At 45.0% G+C, this 17857-nt stretch overlaps 1 protein-coding gene across 1 annotated transcript in view; it reads right to left on the bottom strand.

Annotated features, from left to right (window-relative positions):
* Positions 1–17337, bottom strand: part of LOC137625985 (cell adhesion molecule Dscam2-like) — a 2034023-nt gene extending 2016686 nt beyond the window's left edge. Inside the window, exon 1 of the mRNA XM_068357069.1 lies at positions 16845–17337. Within this exon, the coding sequence (XP_068213170.1) occupies positions 16845–16893 (49 nt within the window). The 5' untranslated portion in view covers positions 16894–17337. The remainder of the gene's footprint in view (positions 1–16844) is intronic.
* Between the last annotated feature and the right edge of the window lie 520 nt (positions 17338–17857).

The following is a 17857-nucleotide window of genomic DNA, read 5'->3' as shown; positions in this document are numbered from 1 at the left end:
AAAAGCCTAATAAGCGAATGCTCAAACCCATAACAAGAATACATCACCAAAATACTGCTAAATTCCAGGTTAAGCATGAGTAAATTTGATTTCTATGTTGCCAGTATGACGGCAGAAGAAAATCTGATACTAGGAGAGATAGTTCGACCTAGCTCCTTGGTGGCGCTAGTGTATACCTGGCATATCTATGCGATTGCTGCAAGTTTTGAATTTATGCCGTACAGAAGAATAAAAGCTATTGTCATATAACCAGCGAGTAAGGTTAAATGTTTAAAAGAATAAATTAAGAAAAAAATCTTCAAGAAAAAAAGAAAAAGGAAAATAAAAAATCTGTCACAGAATTATTCGGTTTATAAGGAGGTTTTGGTTAACATATGATACTCTAATTTCTAGCGAAACTGGAATTTGCTATAAGAAATAGACGAGTGCTGGCTAGTTAGGTGTTTTTCTCAATATGACAAATTCGGAGATAATTTGTATTTTTCCTAACCATACAAACCTTAGCTATTTATATAGGGTTTACTTTCGGCGTAGGTGAAATTGACGAGCCATTAGATTTTAACGAGGGTTTACTACCCCCGCGCTAGTTAGCAGGGGTAGAGGAGGGGTAGCTTGCTACCCCTCCCCCCCCCCTCATACACCGGTGAAATGTCTCACTTCACATAGAGGTAGGACTTGACTTGGGGGACAGGGCTGGCGGGCAAATATGTGTAAATAGCTAAGGTTTGTATGGTTAGGAAAAATACAAATTATCTCCGAATTTGTCATTTGTTCCGTAACCGAAATACAAACCACGCTATTTACATAGGGTGACTTACCCCTTAGGAAGGGTGGAAAGTCCCCAGCCATACTGGCTTTGGCTTACCCGGGGACTCAGAATCCGAGTGAGTCGCACTCGAGAAAAGGAGTCCCTGCACCTCACAAGTTCCTTGCTCCGCAAGGAAACGTGTGGCCTACATAAGCTTGTGTGTGAAGGAAGAAAGTGTGACCCGTCCTAGGCAGTTGACCTGGAGTTTTAGACGGAACTCTGGGTTAGGAAGTTCCCAATACCACCTCGTCAGGGTATGGGGGCCCCCATAAGGAAGCATGGTTCACCTGCAGAGGTTTGAGGTCAGCTATGCAGAGACCAGGATGCTGCTTCCCCAGTAGAGGGGAGGATGAAGAAAGAAGTAAGGGCCAGACATACTTCTTCCGTTCATGCAGTCTAAAACCTGGTAACAATGCCCTCAACCTTCTGCTACCTGTCCAAAAAGGAGCCTAAGGTTAGACCAGCTGTTGTGTAGTCACCACAGAGCGATAGAAACGTATCGATACCCGTGGGTCACGTCCTGCAGGAAGTGGGCTGCGAAGGTCACTAGACGCTTCGAGACTCCAGCTTGTAGCACCTGCGTCACAGAGTAGTTCCTCTTGAAGGCGAGGGACGTTGCGATGTATCCGACATCGTGCTGTAGGGCGACGTGACGGGGGAGGGTCTGGATTCAGGTCGAGATGAATGCCCTTGAGTCCGAGCTGAAAAGGCATACTGGTGACTCTCCCCTGCATCCTTCCTGTGCTCCCAAACCGTGCTTGTACGTGAGGACAAACTGCAGCTGTTCTCAAAGATAACCCCTCGGTTCCTTTACTGGCAAGAAGGAGAAAGTCTGGGTCATCTGATACAGAACAGAGCCTCGAAATCTTGAAGGAGTCGAACCGAAGGTCCGGGACTCCAAGATTCTGAGTCTAGAAAACAACTCAGGAGCGAACCTGAATGTTACCTCCCCCTATCCTCTTGAAAGAGCGGAGTCGTACGAGACCATGAAGATTGCTTACACGCTGGCTGAGGCCAGAGCGAGCAGGAGCACCGTCTTCCAAGACAGACGACGATCAGAGGCCTGACGTAATGGTTCGCAAGAAGATCTCTTAAGGGACTTAAGAGTCCGAACCATGCTCCATGGAGGAAGTCTCACTCCGACTGGGAGCAGGTACGTTCGTAGCTTCGCATGAGCGAAGAAAGATCCAGCGGGAAGGAAAAAGTCTATCCCTTTCAGCCTGAAGGCCAGGGAAAGGCTGAGCGATAGGCTTCACTGCTGAGAGCGGAAAAGAGTTTCCTCCCGCCGATAAGCAATAACTCCGTTATTGCTGGAGTAGATGCATCAAGGGAAGAGGTACCTCTCCCACGACACCAACCACAGAAGACTCTCCACTTCGCCTGGTAGACCCCTGCGGATGACTATCGCAGGTGACGCGACCTCTGCTCCACGACTGTTGCGGGGTGTCTCTTCGTGAGGAGGTGGCGTATTGTCTCCAGGCGTGAAGCCGAAGCGATGCTACGACTTGTGAAAGATGTTGCAGTGTGGTTGTTTGAGTAGCCTGTGTCGTGGAAGAAGCTCTCCCGGGAGTTCCGTCAGGGGACGCAGAAGGTCCGGAAACCGTTCTGCGTATAGTCGCAGCGGAGCTCTCAGGGCCATCGAAAGGTTGATAGACAACCTGGTCTCGTTGAGACCCCTTCTCAAAAGACAACAATGGTGGGAAGACGTAGGCGTCGATGCTGTCCCACCGTCACCGGAAAGCATCTTGCCAAAGTGTCTTGGGGTCTGAGACTGGGGGGAAGTACAGCTGCAGCTTGAAGTTCCAGGCTGTCGTGATCAGGTCCCCCAGGCCAGGACTTGCTAGTTACTAGAGGCCAAAGACCCCCAGGTACTCTCTATCTGTGAGGCTCTGCTCAGATTGTCGGAGAGAACATTCCTCTGCCCTGAATGAGCGAGCCGATAGTGGTATTGAGTGGACTTCGGATCATCTCGGTATCTCTACTGCAAGATGCGAAAGTATGAAAATGTACCTCCCTGCTAGTTGGAATACGCCAGTACCATGGAGTTGTCGCACACGGAGCGATTCGGCAGGATCTGTAGAAGGGCCAGACTACGGCCTCTAAGCCTACCTGAATGATGAGGAGGTACCCTTCAGGTCCTGACCATAGGCCTGAACCGGAATATGCCCCCGCCCCCCACCCCCCCCCCCCCCTTTTCTTTGACGAGTCCGAGAACAGCATCAAATGCGGGGAAAGGACGATAATATCCACTCCCATGCAAGAAGTTCCATAGGTCAACCCCCATTGCAGGTTTAATCGTTCCACTGGTCCCATAGGGGCCAGAAAGTCTGGTTAATCGTTGCTTTGATTCCACCGGAACTTGGGCCGCCTAACAGGGAACTTATCCTGAGGCGACCGTTCGGGACTTAGACGGGTCAATGAGGAAAGGAGACCCAGGAAACGTTCCAAGATAGGGCTGAAAGCTCTCCTTGACTGAGAAAAGGTTCTGCGACTCTCCTCAGCCTTGCCACAGTCAACTGAAGGGAAGGCTTGGAGAAGGAGTCAATATCATGGCTAGATCTTCCAGATGTTGAGGTAGAAGTAGAGAAGGCTCCTTGCGAATTACCATGATCCCTCACTCTTGGTAAAGTCCCGCAAGCTTGTCCAGGTGTTGAAGAAGGTCGAACCCGAGACTACCGGAGTTAGCCAGACCTCCAAAAAGCGAAGGAGGCGAAAGCCTGCTCCTGAGTGGCCATGAGGAAAGCAGGGAGAGTTCTCTGATGAAAACCTGCGATGCTGCGGCGGGATCACCACACAGCATCTTAAGCAGGTACATCTGTAGTCTAGGCTGAATTCCAAGTGCTTCCTGGAAGATGGATGGAATGGGACCTGGAAGTACCCGTCCTTCCGATCCAAGGCATAAGGAGCCTTGCGGTCTCGCTACCAGTCTGATCGACTCTGCTGTTCCATGCTGGACGAAGTTTGTTCGACAAACTTGATCAGAGCTGAGAGGTCGATGACGGAACTCCCGTCTCAGAAGCTTTCCTACAAGAAAGGATCGACTGAAGAAGCTGGGGGAGAAGCCGTCGACGACCCTATGGAAGACATTCTCCTACAGCATGGCTCCTTCTGCCCAACGGGCAAACCTCTTGCCGACCCCATGGCATAGAGGCTCAGCGACACTGGATTCGCTGACAGTGGAGGAGAGATGTTAAGAGCGAGGCGCGATATCCTTGGCTGTTCACGGAGATCGTGCAGGAATCGGCATCGGGAAGCTGTTATCCGGACGAGTAACCTTAGGCAACCCCCAGCGGGAGACCTGCAAGGGGGATTGCCAATCCTAGAGTTTGTGAACTCGGCCACTCCCTCTAGGATTATGCCTCCCTGGGAGAACTTCCCGTCCTACCTGTCCCTGACAGGAGGGGACTGCTATTGTACACCTTGTCTTAGCTGCCGTAGTTGGTTCCGATAACCTAGGCTGACGAGGCTGAATGAAGAGGCGTCGGAGGCTTGCAGGGTCTGGAAGTAAGCGCCTTGGAGGAGTGAAAACGGGATTCGACTTCCTCCGCACAACAGCTGTCCATTTCTCTGTCCTTGGGCTCAAACAAGCTCTTCCCAAGGATGGAAATGTGTCTGAGCTTGTCGACATCCACGGATGGGACTCCGGAGAGGAAGCCCTCGGTCACTGCGTCTAGATGCTCCAACATCGAGTTTGCCCGCAAGTTCGAAACTTGGCGACGGAACGCAAAGGTGCTTGAGCCCGAGAGAAGGAAAGTACCCATGATCTTCCTGGAGCTTCCTTGTACAAATCCTCGGGTAGCAATCGGGGAGGGAAAGGCCTGGTAAGCCCCTTCCACGAAATGGTGAAGAGGAAGGGCTAAACCAGTCACCCCCTGCCCAGCGGAGAAATCTCGAAAGAAAAACTCCCTGGCAAGACCCTTCCAGGGAATGGTGGGGAGGAAGGGCTAAACCAGGTTCTGGAAAGAAGAATGTTGCTCAGACCTCCCTGAAGATTCTTCCTGCTCTTGCACGTGCCATGCTCTGCGTTTACGGGGTGAAGACCGTGTTCTGGAAATACGCGCTCCAGAAGACTCGCCAGGATGTCCGTGTTGCGAAACCCCGACGGGAATTGCGGTCGCAATCGCCCTGGCGCTCACGCGATGGTAAATCAATGGTTCGCACGTGGGCGAACGTGGAAGCGCCCGTGCGCGGGCACGCAGGCGCGCAGACGAAAGTGCGCGAGGGAGCGCAGAAGGAGGGCGAGCGTGGTTGGAAGGGCGAGCGCTGGCGGTCGGAATCCGATAGTGTGCAGGCGAGCGATGGCGCGTAGGCGAGCGACGGCGCGTAGGCGAGCGACGGCGCGTTGGCGAGCGATGGCTTACTGGCGGGAATCGCGCTGGCGCTCGCGCGATGGAAAACTGTTGGTTCGCGCGCGGGCGAACATGGGTGCGCGTGGACGCGCGGTCGCGAGGGTGAACGCAGGCGGCCGGGAGACCGATGGCGCGTAGGCGGGCGATGGCGCGTCTTGGCGAGCGATGGCCCGTAGGCGAGTGAAGGCGTGTTGGCAAGCGATGGCGAGCGGTGGTGCGTTAAAAACGCTGGCGCGCAGGCGAAGAATCGCGCGGGCGCGTAGGAGATCGCTGACGCGTAAGAGACTAGAGAAGGTCGTTGGCGAGAAGACGAAGGAAATCTTCTTGCCTGCGCCCAGGTCTGGTAGATCGTGGGCGGGAGGGCGAACGTTAGCGCGCAACGCGCTAATCAGAAGGAGCGCAGGTGCATCAGGAAGGGGAGCGCTGATGCGTGCTGGCAAGCAGGTGATCCTGGGCATTCAGGAAACCGCTGGCACCCATGGCGCGTAGCAGGAAAGGGCGCGCAGGTGTGCGCTGGCGAACTGAAGAGAGCTGGCGCACAGAAGGACCGAAGTACAGGGGAGCGCTGGCGAGCAGGAAGAAGATTTACGGAGAGATTCAATTACCGGAGATCGTGGTCCACAGCAGGCGAGCGCTACTGCACGCAGGAGAACGTGAGCACGCAGGAAAAAAAAACCTGGCACTTAAGGGACTTACCCACACTATGGAATAAGCCCCTTAGCCCCGAAGGGACCGATGCCCGTTGTAAATGGGGTGAGTTGGCGCCCACTGCGCATCTGCGTCCAGGAACGGAGGTGAAGACTAGAAGGTCTGGCAGGAGTAGAGCAGCTGCAACGGTCGGTACTCGTCGAGGAGGGTCCTCTGCGGAGAACGTCGAACAAAGATGAAGACGACCTCGGACAGGTGCAACACCCTCCGACCTCCGAAGAGGAGTCTCAGAACGTGAACTCCCCCGAGGGTAAGAGTCACTGGCAGGAGAGACCGTAGGCATCAGCTGTCCCCAAAGGGAAACTGAGCCCTCAGCAACAACAGCAGGAGGAGTCCTCCGAAGAGGAGTCTCTGTGGTGAACTCCCCCCCCCCCCCCAGGAGAGAAACACTCGCAGGAGAGACCGTAGGCTCAACTGCCCCCCAAAGGGACAGAGGCTTCAGTAACAACAGCATACGGAGTCCTCCGAAGAGGAGTCTCTGTGGTGCACTCCCCCTCGGGGAAGAAGCACTCGCGGGAGAGACCGTAGGGCTCAGCTGCCCCCCGAAGGGGATTGAGCCTTCAGTAACAACAACAACAACAGCAAACGGAGTCCTCCGAAGAGGTGTCTCTGTGGTGAACTCCCCCCCAGGGGAGAAGCACTCGCAAAGAGGAGTCTCTATGAGTGTCCTCCCTCGCGAACGAAAGAGGAACACTTCGTAGAAGAGACGGGTCAGCAAGTGACCTAAAAAGAGCAATCCTCCGAAGAGGGGCTCCTGCAGTTGCTCAGCCCCTTGAGCGTAACTGCAGGTGCGACCGCTCAGCACCAAGAGCATAGTCCCACGAAATCCATGGTCCGAGCTTGCAACCGCTCAGCCCCTTGAGCAAGGTTATAAAAGTGGTCGCTCAGCACCAAGAGCATAACCACCGGAGGACCAGGAACAAAATAAAGACAAGAGGAGTTCCCCCCGAAGGGAAAAAACTCAAGCCTGGCCGGGAAAACTTCCCTCGGAAGGGAAGTTACCCACCCAAGGAGGCGAGCCTCCTGAGTGTTCTAAAATGAACTGGAGAGCTGTCAGTCGTCACAGGAGCACTTCCAGGAGAAGGAGACACGCCCCTGACGAAGATCTATAGGGGAGGCAACAACAGCAGACTCCCCAGGCCCCAACAAGACAGCTCACTTCGTTGTCACATTACACAAACGAGACTATATCGTTAACTGTGAATAAAAAGAGAAAAAAAAAAAAAAAAAAAAAAAAAAAAAAGTCATTAGTTAACATTCATTCCCCCGGGAAGACTCAGAAGAGGAATCCCGAGGGAAAAGACCCCAAGAATTACACAACAGGCACGTGCCCTCAAAACCACTTACACTCACGGAAGGAGAGCTGTAACAAACACAGAATTATAACAATTATAATTATGTAATTCAAATATGAATGTTCACTAAAGAAAGAACGAAAACCCCGAAAGGAATCATTCTACGAAAAGCTGAAAAGTCAACAAATACAATTAGATTCATAAACTAATTGAGATAAAATGTACGGCGTAGCAACCCCACCCACACGGAAGCTACCCAGGATGTAGTAAAGGTAAAACGTAGTAAAGGGTGAACGACCTCGAGAGAGAGACCGTAGTCACACTCGATCGCGACACATGAAATTACACCGTGGTGGCCTAACTGCCGAGGGCTCCACGGAGATATCGTACACTACACACACAAGCACGAACTCTGAAAAGGAAACTTACTGATTTCTATACTCAAATATATACAAAAACACAAAAATATGTTTACATATATATTGAGTATAAGAAAAGTGATTAAGTAAAGACAAAACATATAATGGCTGCCAAGCGAGGACGAAGACAGGCATGTCTGTACATAGTCCGAGCCAAAAGTGAAGCGAGACATTTCACCGGTGTGTGAGGGGGGGAGGGGTAGCAAGCTACCCCTCCCCTACCCCTGCTAACTAGCGCGGGGGTAGTAAACCCTCGTTAAAATCTAATGGCTCGTCAATTTCAGCTACGCCAAAAGTAAACCCTATGTAAATAGCGTGGTTTGTATTTCGGTTACGGAACAAATGTTTATTAGGGGCTGGGGCATAATAACTTACATATCGGTCTATTAATATGTGAAGTATTTTTTCCCTCTAAGTCCATTGTTTACATCTGAGAGACTGAAGGGGACTTATTGCGTATGCGTTTTTTCCATTGGTTTGGGGAGCTTTCTGTGCATTTACGATGACGTATTTGTCAAGTGTTTTTTTAAAACATTTAACAGTTTACAAGTACTTCTTAAGTTCCCAGATATTGTTCTACAACAGCCATTTTTTCCCACCTTCGCCTTCAGTTTTAAGTTAACCACCATCTCGTAAAGACGTCTCCAAGAGTAAACTTAAAGGACCTGGGAACTACCAGGTTAGGAGGTTCACAAATAACGTGATTTAACCGATTTTGACCTTCACTTCAACCGCAAACAAAGAAAACAACCAGTTTGACTAACTTCAAGTAGCCGAACTGGTTGTTGTTGTTGCGGTTGAAATGAAAGTGAAAACCAGTTAAATTACGTTATTTACTAGAGGAAAACATATATTTTCTGTTAAAATGTTTAAATATAATGGCTCGTGTCCCGCCGCGGGCTTGCTTAGCTCGCCAGAAAACAAAAACATCGAGCTCGTATGTACTGGCAAGCGGTAATGCTGAGCTGCGCATGCTAACATTTGCAATGTTACGCTAACATTAGCAACGCTACATATAATGGTTCTTGTATCCGCCACTGGCTCGCTTCGCTAGTAGGAAAATAATACATCAAGCTTGTATGTACTGGCAAGCAGTAATGTTGAGCTGCGCATGCTAGAAAAATAGTAAAACTAATACATAAAAATTAAAGACTGACGGCTTATTTTTATGACCGGGACGACACAGCCTGTGGGTCATCAGGGTGTTGTGACTGTGACGACTTAACTTCTATGACGGCACTTGGGACACTATAAATGCCGGGGTATTACCTTATGAGATTTAAGAAAATTATCAACATTGGATGACGTATCGAAGAACTCACCATGAAATCTAGGAAATGCTTTTAAGTACGGAATATGCAGCCACTACAAGTTTCAATAACTTCCATCGTAGAATACGCCAAAAGACCTCACTTGAACAACAAAGACCTGACTTGGACAAAGGTTTCCATGGAAAAGGATTTGTGGACAGACCACTTCAAGAGATAAGGGAAGGGGGTTGGGAAATATTAACACCTCTGTGCAAACTTTCCATACATATGGGTTCGTGATTGGTTAACGGAAAAACAACGGTCTAGAGAGTAAACATGAATGAACTAGAATGGGAAACTTATTCAGAGGTATTTATGTGAAATTTGGGAGTGACAAAATTTATAAAGGAATAATAGCAAGATAGAATGGAGTGTATAATAAATAACATTTAATGGGAATATAAAATGAGGTGATTTTACAAGAGAAGGGAAAATAAAACGTTTAATTCTTGGGTCAAACATAATATATATATATATATATATATATATATGTGGGTATTACATAAACGGAATGGAATAGCTGTACTGGATCAAGTAAAATACTTGAATAAACCGGTTGAAGTAGAATACTTGAATGTGTCGGATAAAATGACGTAGGGGGAAAATGGGGAGGGGTTATAGGAGAAGTAGTAACCCTATTGGTGGAGGTGGAGTTTATGCGCAGGTGGGAGGAGTTTATGTGTAGAAGATCGAAAACTGCTATGTACAAACGAATGAACGAGACCGACTACAACCGACCTGTAGAATGTCAACAAATAAATGAAAAATATACCGTTAGTAGGCTATAGGATATAGATAATTAGCATATTTTTTTCATCGCTTTATCATACATCCAAGAAGGTAATGAATAGAGAAGAAAAGGCTTGTTTTACCATTATATACCGTTTCCCCAGTATGTTTTCCCCACCCAAAACACCGAGTTCCCACTGGAGGTCCCCCATTATCGGCAGATATAAATATATACATATATATTTCTGAAACTATTCATTTCCGATAGGAACGAGTGTCATTTTCGTAGAGAACAGCCCATTTTCTATAGATAATAGTAGTCTTATCCCTAGTTTACATTACACTGTAATAAACTACAATTATACCAGTTAGGTGGGTTTATTAGGTTCTGTACCCTTTTACAAATCTCAAAAGTTTAATACAGTGAACCCTCGTTTATCGCGGTAGATAGGTTCCAGACGCGGGCGCGATAGGTGAAAATCCGCGAAGTAGTGACATCATATTTACCTATTTATTTAACATGTATATTCGGACTTTTAAAACCTTCCCTTGTACGTAGTACTGTTAACAAACCACCCTTTAATGTACAGAACACTTAATGCATGTACTACAGCACCCTAAACTAAAACAGGCACAAATATTAAAGGCGATTTTATATCATGCGTTTCCTAAACACCTAAAAAGCACGATAAAAAATGGCAACCAATGTTTTGTTTACGTTCATCTCTGATCATAATGAAGAAACAAACTCATTTAGTGTACACATATATGTATAGGTTAGTTTTTGCATCGATTATATTGATTATACAGTACTGTATGTTGATTTTTTTATTACCAATGTTTTAGTTTACGTATTTTTCTTAGGACTTCCAAATGAAATCTTTTTCTTTATGACGCCGCCTGAAACGACGGCGTGTACGCTCAGAACAAACAAGGCATTTAACGCGCAGGATGATAGTGATAAATAATGATACAGTACATACAGTATTTACAGTAAAAGCATTTACAAAATATGTTACCTTACAAATATAAATTATACAGTATTTGTACGTAGCAAAGCAGGAAAACAATTTGAGAGAGAGAGAGAGAGAGAGAGAGAGAGAGAGAGAGAGAGAGAGAGAGAGAGAGAGATTGTTGTACGTACGTAAATGTAAATTTTAAACAAAAAAAATATGATAGGTTACAACATGTAGACTTTTAAAACCTTCCCTTTAACTTAATGCATACAGTACGTACATTACTAAACTATAAAACAGGTTAAAGTAAAAAATAAAGATTGTTACTGTACTCACCACGAAAGAAGTTGAAGAAAAACTTGAATGGTGATGGCGATGAATTTGCTGCACAGTAGAAATGATGATGATGAAGCTGATGATGTGTTCTACTGTGCAGTCAATGATAGTATTTTACGTCTCTTCAGACGGAGGTGTCTTTTCCTGGGACACCTCTTCAACTTCTTCCTGGGAAACTTCTTCAATTTCTTCCGAAGGCGTACTAGCAGGAGGAACTGGCTCTTTTTTGCGAGGCTGGAAGAACATTGTGATCGGAAGTTGTTGCCGCTGCTTCTTTTTTCGATCCAAGAGCATCCTGTAGGGAGTCATGATGTCATCGACCTTATTGGAGAATTGCATCGAGCGAACCATATCCTCGTCCCACTCTTGTAACATTTCTTTCGCCTCCTTGATATGGTTGCAGAACTTGGCAAGCCGTTCTAATGTTAAGCCCGTTTCTTCGACATTTTCTTGGGTCTCTTCCTGGGTACCCTCACTCTCTTCCTCACTTGCCGATTTCGTCAGGTCTTCGAGGTCTGCGTCAGTTAGGGGCTGGGAATGGCAGTCCAACAACTCGTCGACGTCTTCAGTCGTCATGTCGCCAAACCCGTCACCTCCAATTATGGCAGCCACCTGCACAGATTTCCGTATTGCAGAGTGTTGGATTTCCGACGGAGTAAATCCCTTGTCGTCGTAAACAATATCGGGCCACAGCTTCTTCCAGCTCGCATTCACGGTTGCAGGTTTCATCTCTTGAAGTGCCTTTTGAATATTCTGCAGGCACGTGGCTATGGTGTACTGCCGCCAGTACGCCTTCAAGTTGAAATCTTCATCCTCGTCATCTTGGGCAGCATCCACACACGCAACGAGGTCCGCCAAGGTATTCTTCGTGTAGAGGGCCTTGAACGCCCTGATAACTCCCTGGTCCATCGGTTGAATTAATGACGTGGTGTTGGGTGGCAGGAACTCAACCTGAACGCCCTCACGCGACAGGTCAGTTGCGTGTCCACCAGCGTTATCCATAAGGAGAAGGATCTTGAATGGCAAGCCCTTCTCTAAGAGATATTCATGGACTTGCGGGATGAAACACTGGTGGAACCAGTTGGAGGTCAGCATCTTCGTAATCCATGCTTTTTGATTATGCATCCAGTACACGGGAAGGAGATTCTTATTTTTATTTTTCAAAGCGCGAGGATTTTTCGACTTATAAATAAGCCCCGGCTTTAACAAAAATCCAGCAGCATTGCCACACATCACGAGGGTAACGCGATCCTTGAATGCCTTAAAGCCAGAGGCTTTGGCTTCCTCTTTGAACAGGAAAGTTCGCGACGGCATTCTCTTCCAAAACAAGCCAGTCTCATCCATATTAAAGACTTGTTCCGGCTTGTATCCACCTTCGGCGATAATATTCTTGAACGTCTGGTTCACGTAAGTTTCAGCAGCGGCAGTGTCAGCGGAAGCAGACTCCCCATGCAGGGAAACGCTTTTCAGGGCGAAGCGTTTCTGAAACTTCGCGAACCATCCTTTGCTTGCGGAAAAACGTTTCTGAGGCTGGGAATCAGTGGATGTCCCTGGTTGAGGATCATCTGCATCATCATCATCTTCAGCATGGTTGCCGTCGTTGTCTTTAGGTTCCTTTGCAGCAAAATTCTCATATAAGCTCAAAGCCTTTGTTTGGATGGTGTTCGTATCCAACGCTATGTTCTTCTTCCGGCAGTCGGCAATCCACACAGCTAAAGCACCTTCCATGCGTACGATCGTTTTATTACGCGTTGTAACGACTCGCTTCGCTGATCTGCTAAAGGTGATTGCAGCAGTCTTTCTAATGTTCGCCTCGTCCTTTTTGATATAGCGAACGGTGGATTCGTTGATGCCAAAATGGCGGCCGGCGGCCGCGTAACTTCTACCATCTTTTAACATGTCGAGAAGCGTAACCTTCTCAGCTATCGTCATCATCCTTCGGTGGCGTTTAGGCTCACTACCAGCCTTACTAGAAGCAGAACGCTTGGGAGGCATTGTACAGTAGGATTTAACAGAAAGTTCAACAAAAAGTTCAACTCAAAACAGTCGCACACAGCACAGATTAAACTTCACAAACTTAAGAACGTCTACTCAGCAATACGCGGAAAGAGAAAGTGAACGATCCAGCCCCGCGAGAACTTTGATGCTGCGGGTAGAAGATGCGGGCAAAACACCAATCACAGGCTAGATAACAAAACTTGAGTTCTGATTCGTCATCTATCAGCGCTTGAACCAATCACAACCCGTCTTACAGTACTATGATGCGTTGGTTACTCATAGAAGATGCCCCGCGCATAATGAACGTACGTAGATTAAGTACAATACCGTAATAATAATAAATAATGATAATAATACTGTACAGTAATAATAATAATAATAATGATAATAATAACAATAATAATTTTATTAACAACAACAACAACAATAATAATAATAACAATAATAATAAAAATTTACGTACGCTATTTTACGCCTCTCTCTCTCTCTCTCTCTCTCTCTCTCGTACGCTTACAGTATTCGAAATGTGATTTTTGCAACAAAGAATATTATTGGATGCAGTACTGTACTACGTACGTATACATACAAAAGATTCATGGAAAAGAAGCACATCCATTACAGTACACACCATTCTAATATGGTATGACTGCATCTGATTTGCGTTTCATGTTCGATTTAATTTTACTACGTACTGAATTATCGTATGATCACATTCTCTTTTCGTGTTTTATTTCTTTCTGTGCTGAATTATATATCATATGTAATGCAATGAACAATCAGTAAGAGCAGATATTACTAATTACAGTATTAATGGAATTACAGGTAACAAAATATCGTATTTGGTTGTCTTCAGATTTCGCGGTATTTTCGAATTTTCCGGAAAATCCGCGATATGTATATATATATGGGTTATGGGAAAACCCCGCGAAGTGGTGAATCCGCGATTGTCGAACCGCGAAGTAGCGAGGGTTCACTGTAATCATGTTTTGGTCTACAGTATTATAAACCATTTACATGAACCATATATTTTTCCAACTGGTTATCTCTGGCTTATTTTACATTTCTGATCATTATTATTGCTGCCAATCACACGTTTACGACATTTCCCCAGCCAAAAAACCTCAGTTTCCCACTGGGGTGCCTCATAATTGTCTTTATAAAAGGGGGTCCAAAAACTCATGAACGGGTGGTTAGCCCCAATAATCATTGTCAGAAATGCATAAAACAGAAGATAGTGAGTAGGAAAAATATAAGGTTCATGTAATTGGCTAGAAATTAAAGTATCATATATACTGACTGAAGTTTTGAAGGTATGATTTTCAATACAATTGGTGTGATATTAGTGGAGAAAAATGTACCTAATTTTTTTTTTTACAAATAAATTTTTTTTTAATCAAATGACTTGGAATTTATATATGATGAAGGTATTATATATGTCTAAAACATATATAAAAATGGTGTATTTTGAATTAGAAAAAAATATGCAGGGTAAAGTTTTACAAGTCTACAGGGTATCATTTCGAACACAAAATATATGTTTTTCCGTAGAAAATAACGTGATTTAACCGAATTTGACCTTCATTTCAACCGCAAACAAACAGAACAACCAGTTTGACTAACTTCAAGTAGCTGAACTGGTTGTTGTTGTTGCGGTTGAAAAGAAGGGGAAAACTGGTTAAATCACGTTAAGTACTAGAGGAAAACATATTTTCTGTTAAAATGTTTAAATACAATGGCTCTTGTTCTGCCATGGGCTCGCTTGGCTCGCTTCGCTCGCCAGAAAACAAAGACATCACGCTCGTATGTACTGGCAAGCGGTAATGTTGAGCTGCGCACGCTAACATTAGCAATGTTACGCTAACATCAGCAACGCTAAATATAATGGTTCTTGTTCCACCACTGGCTCGCTTCGCTAACATTAGCAATGTTACGCTAACATATAGGCCTATATATTTCTGAAACTATTCATTTCCGACAGGAATGAGTGTCATTTTCGAAGAGAACGGACGTTTTTCTATAGAAAATAAGTAGTTTTCCCTGTTACATTACCCTGTATTAAACTACAATAGAACCAAATGCACGACATAGCGGACGGTTCCCTTAAGTGCGTTAAATAATCCCATTTTGCTAGGGGTTGTGACCTGGGAACTACAAGTTTAAGTTAGATGGGTTTGTTAGATTCTGTACCTTTTTACAGATGTCAAAGTGTTAAATAATAACATTTTGTCCTGTTTTTGCACAACCAAAATCCCAGGTTTCCACTTGTGTCTGTTGAAAGCACATCATTTACTGTAGTAAATTTTTCTTTTTTTTTAGAAATGTTGTCCTGTGTTTTGGGGTGTATATATGGTAAATGTCTAGGAGAAGGCCGCACCCGTTTTTCAAGTATTAACGACGAAAAACGGCAAAAAACAACCAGATTATTGTTGCACAGTGCATAGAAACATGAGGAAATGAATAAAAAAGAAACTAAGACTTAACTCTTACACACAAAATGTAAGCATAAACCTACTACTACAATTATGGGGGACCCCAGTGGGAAGCGGGGTTTTTGGGTGGGGGGAGGAGGAGAAAAGTGATTTTTCGGGGCACTACCGAACCTAATACAACCAACTAACCTACCCTGGGGGGCCTGTACCCCTACCTAGGCCTACCGGGGGGGGCTCCGCCCCCCTGCGACCCCCCCTTCAGGCCACAGTGATTTTCAGGGCACCACCGAACCTAATACACCCACCTAACCTAGCCTAATAGCCCTGTACCCCTACGGGGGGGGGCTCCGCCCCCCCTGCGACCCCCCCCTTAAGGACACTACCTAACACATCCATCAAACCAAATCCAAAGTGATGGTACTGCTGTATACATCGTTATACTATCACCATTATAATATATTCCATAAATTAATGAAGCTTACCTTAACCTGTTGGTTGATAAAGATGTGCTGCTGCTTTGAGGAAAACGTGAAGCCGTTGCGAAGGTTCCCTGACATGCAGGACAATTTTTATTTTGTAAAATTAAATTGTATCTCTGGCACAAATCCACTAGTTTTTCAATATAACCCAGAATAAATTAGAAAAAATTCATTGTAACTTAGGAAACAGTCAGGTCAAGAAGATGGAATTTCAACTTCTTGTGCAACATGAGATGACATGCTTGCTATGGCCTCCATGTCTAAGAACGAAATGAAATGCCTGGGTAAGATAATGTATTGTCGCGCTGTGATTGGCCAAACATGTATGACGTTATAGTGGATAGGCGTTGTGATTGGCCAAACGTGTAAGACTTCATAGTGGACTAGTTTGTCTGCAGATTATAGTGGTTACAGGGCTCATTTGAGCAAAAACAAGACAGTCAACAATAACAACAGACTTAGAAAAATCTGGGAGGAAGACAAGAGTATCGTGAGTTTGATCGTCGATATTTCGACTATTATTGTTTTTCACTAAATTATCTCACTGGTATACCATTATTTACATACATTCCTACACATTCTAGTAAAAATAAATTGAATATCACTGATATCTTCATGCGGCCCTCTCCTAGACATTAACCGTATATATTATATCTAACTTAGAATACGGCAGTGTAAGGGGGGTCGCCCCTCATTAGGTAAGTAGGAAAGGACACGTCTTGTAGGTTAGGTTGGGGGGAAAGTTTAGGTTAATTTGATGTCCATTTTTAATGAACGCGAGAGGAACTGGCCGATGGTATACAAAAGGCTCCCATGCTTTTTTTTTTATTTTTTATTTTTTTTTACCAAACAAACGTTCATAGCCTTAAAAAACCAGTGGGTAAATTGACCCAAATTGACAAAATAGAAAATGGATTAACCAAGAACGATATTGTAAAACCTTCGTGTTATGGTTTACCTTATCTTTCACATAGGCTAGAATCTAACCTTTCCTATCAGTGACCTAAGCTAGGAAAAGTTTCACTCACCAATGCTGCAACGAAGATCCCACTGCCTTTGGTTGTGGGAGATGAACATTAGCAGGGAAGGAGGCCAAGATCAAGACACTTGATTTTTGAAGGCTCAAATTTAACACACGGTTCTCCAGATACTTGACCAAAAGCTCACCATTGGTCAAAGGGAACTATTTGGCATTTCATCACTTTATACAATAAAAAATTATGATAAGGACATATTAGAACGCGAGGTCTGTGCACATCATCATTCATACATAACAAGAGATATGCTTGTTGTTGAAGCACTAAGCATAACGGGAAACACATTAAACATCACATACTACCGACGTCACATTTAAGTAGCAGGATGCAATCACCAACAACAAAAGATAAAGTCTATCAGCCATTCAAACTTTCAGAAAAATAAAACCAAAGGTAGCACTGGCCATAGTTACTCGTATTCTATACTAACGAACAGTCTTGGTACTAGTGCTTCTATACTGAGAGACTGTCTTGGTAGACAGGTGCTGCGCCACTCGAATGACTGGATGGGATGGGATGGCAAATTACGTCACTGAGTTGCATGTTAGTGAATTATATTCTTCCATAATAAAACTAAGCAATTTACCAAAATGGGTTGATGTCTATGAAAAATATCAATAAGATTGACATATGATTTTTTTTTTTGCATAAAATAAGAGAATTAAAGAGACGAAACGTAAACAATCTCGAATGCTACAAAGCTCAGCAAAAAAGAAAAAAAATAGAAAAGTTCCTGATACCAGGACAAAATGGTTTTGGGTTTTTCTTAAATTTATGACTGCTATTTGATACACTTGTACTAGGATACCTTTATAAAACTAGCCTTCTGTAGAATCAAGTTATCACATGAAATCAGCCAAATAAGTGGAGCTGGACACTAATATATTATGCCTTCACGAATCTATGCCTGATTTTAAGAAGAGATACTGGAAATTAGAAAGTTCGTCTGTAAGAAAAATGAAGACTAATAGTATTAAGCATTTCATTAGAATCACTTGAGAGGA

The sequence above is a fragment of the Palaemon carinicauda genome, chromosome 2 (genome assembly GCF_036898095.1).
Source record: "Palaemon carinicauda isolate YSFRI2023 chromosome 2, ASM3689809v2, whole genome shotgun sequence".
Classification (NCBI taxonomy): domain Eukaryota; kingdom Metazoa; phylum Arthropoda; class Malacostraca; order Decapoda; family Palaemonidae; genus Palaemon; species Palaemon carinicauda.
This window is presented reverse-complemented; position numbering and strand designations above follow the sequence as displayed.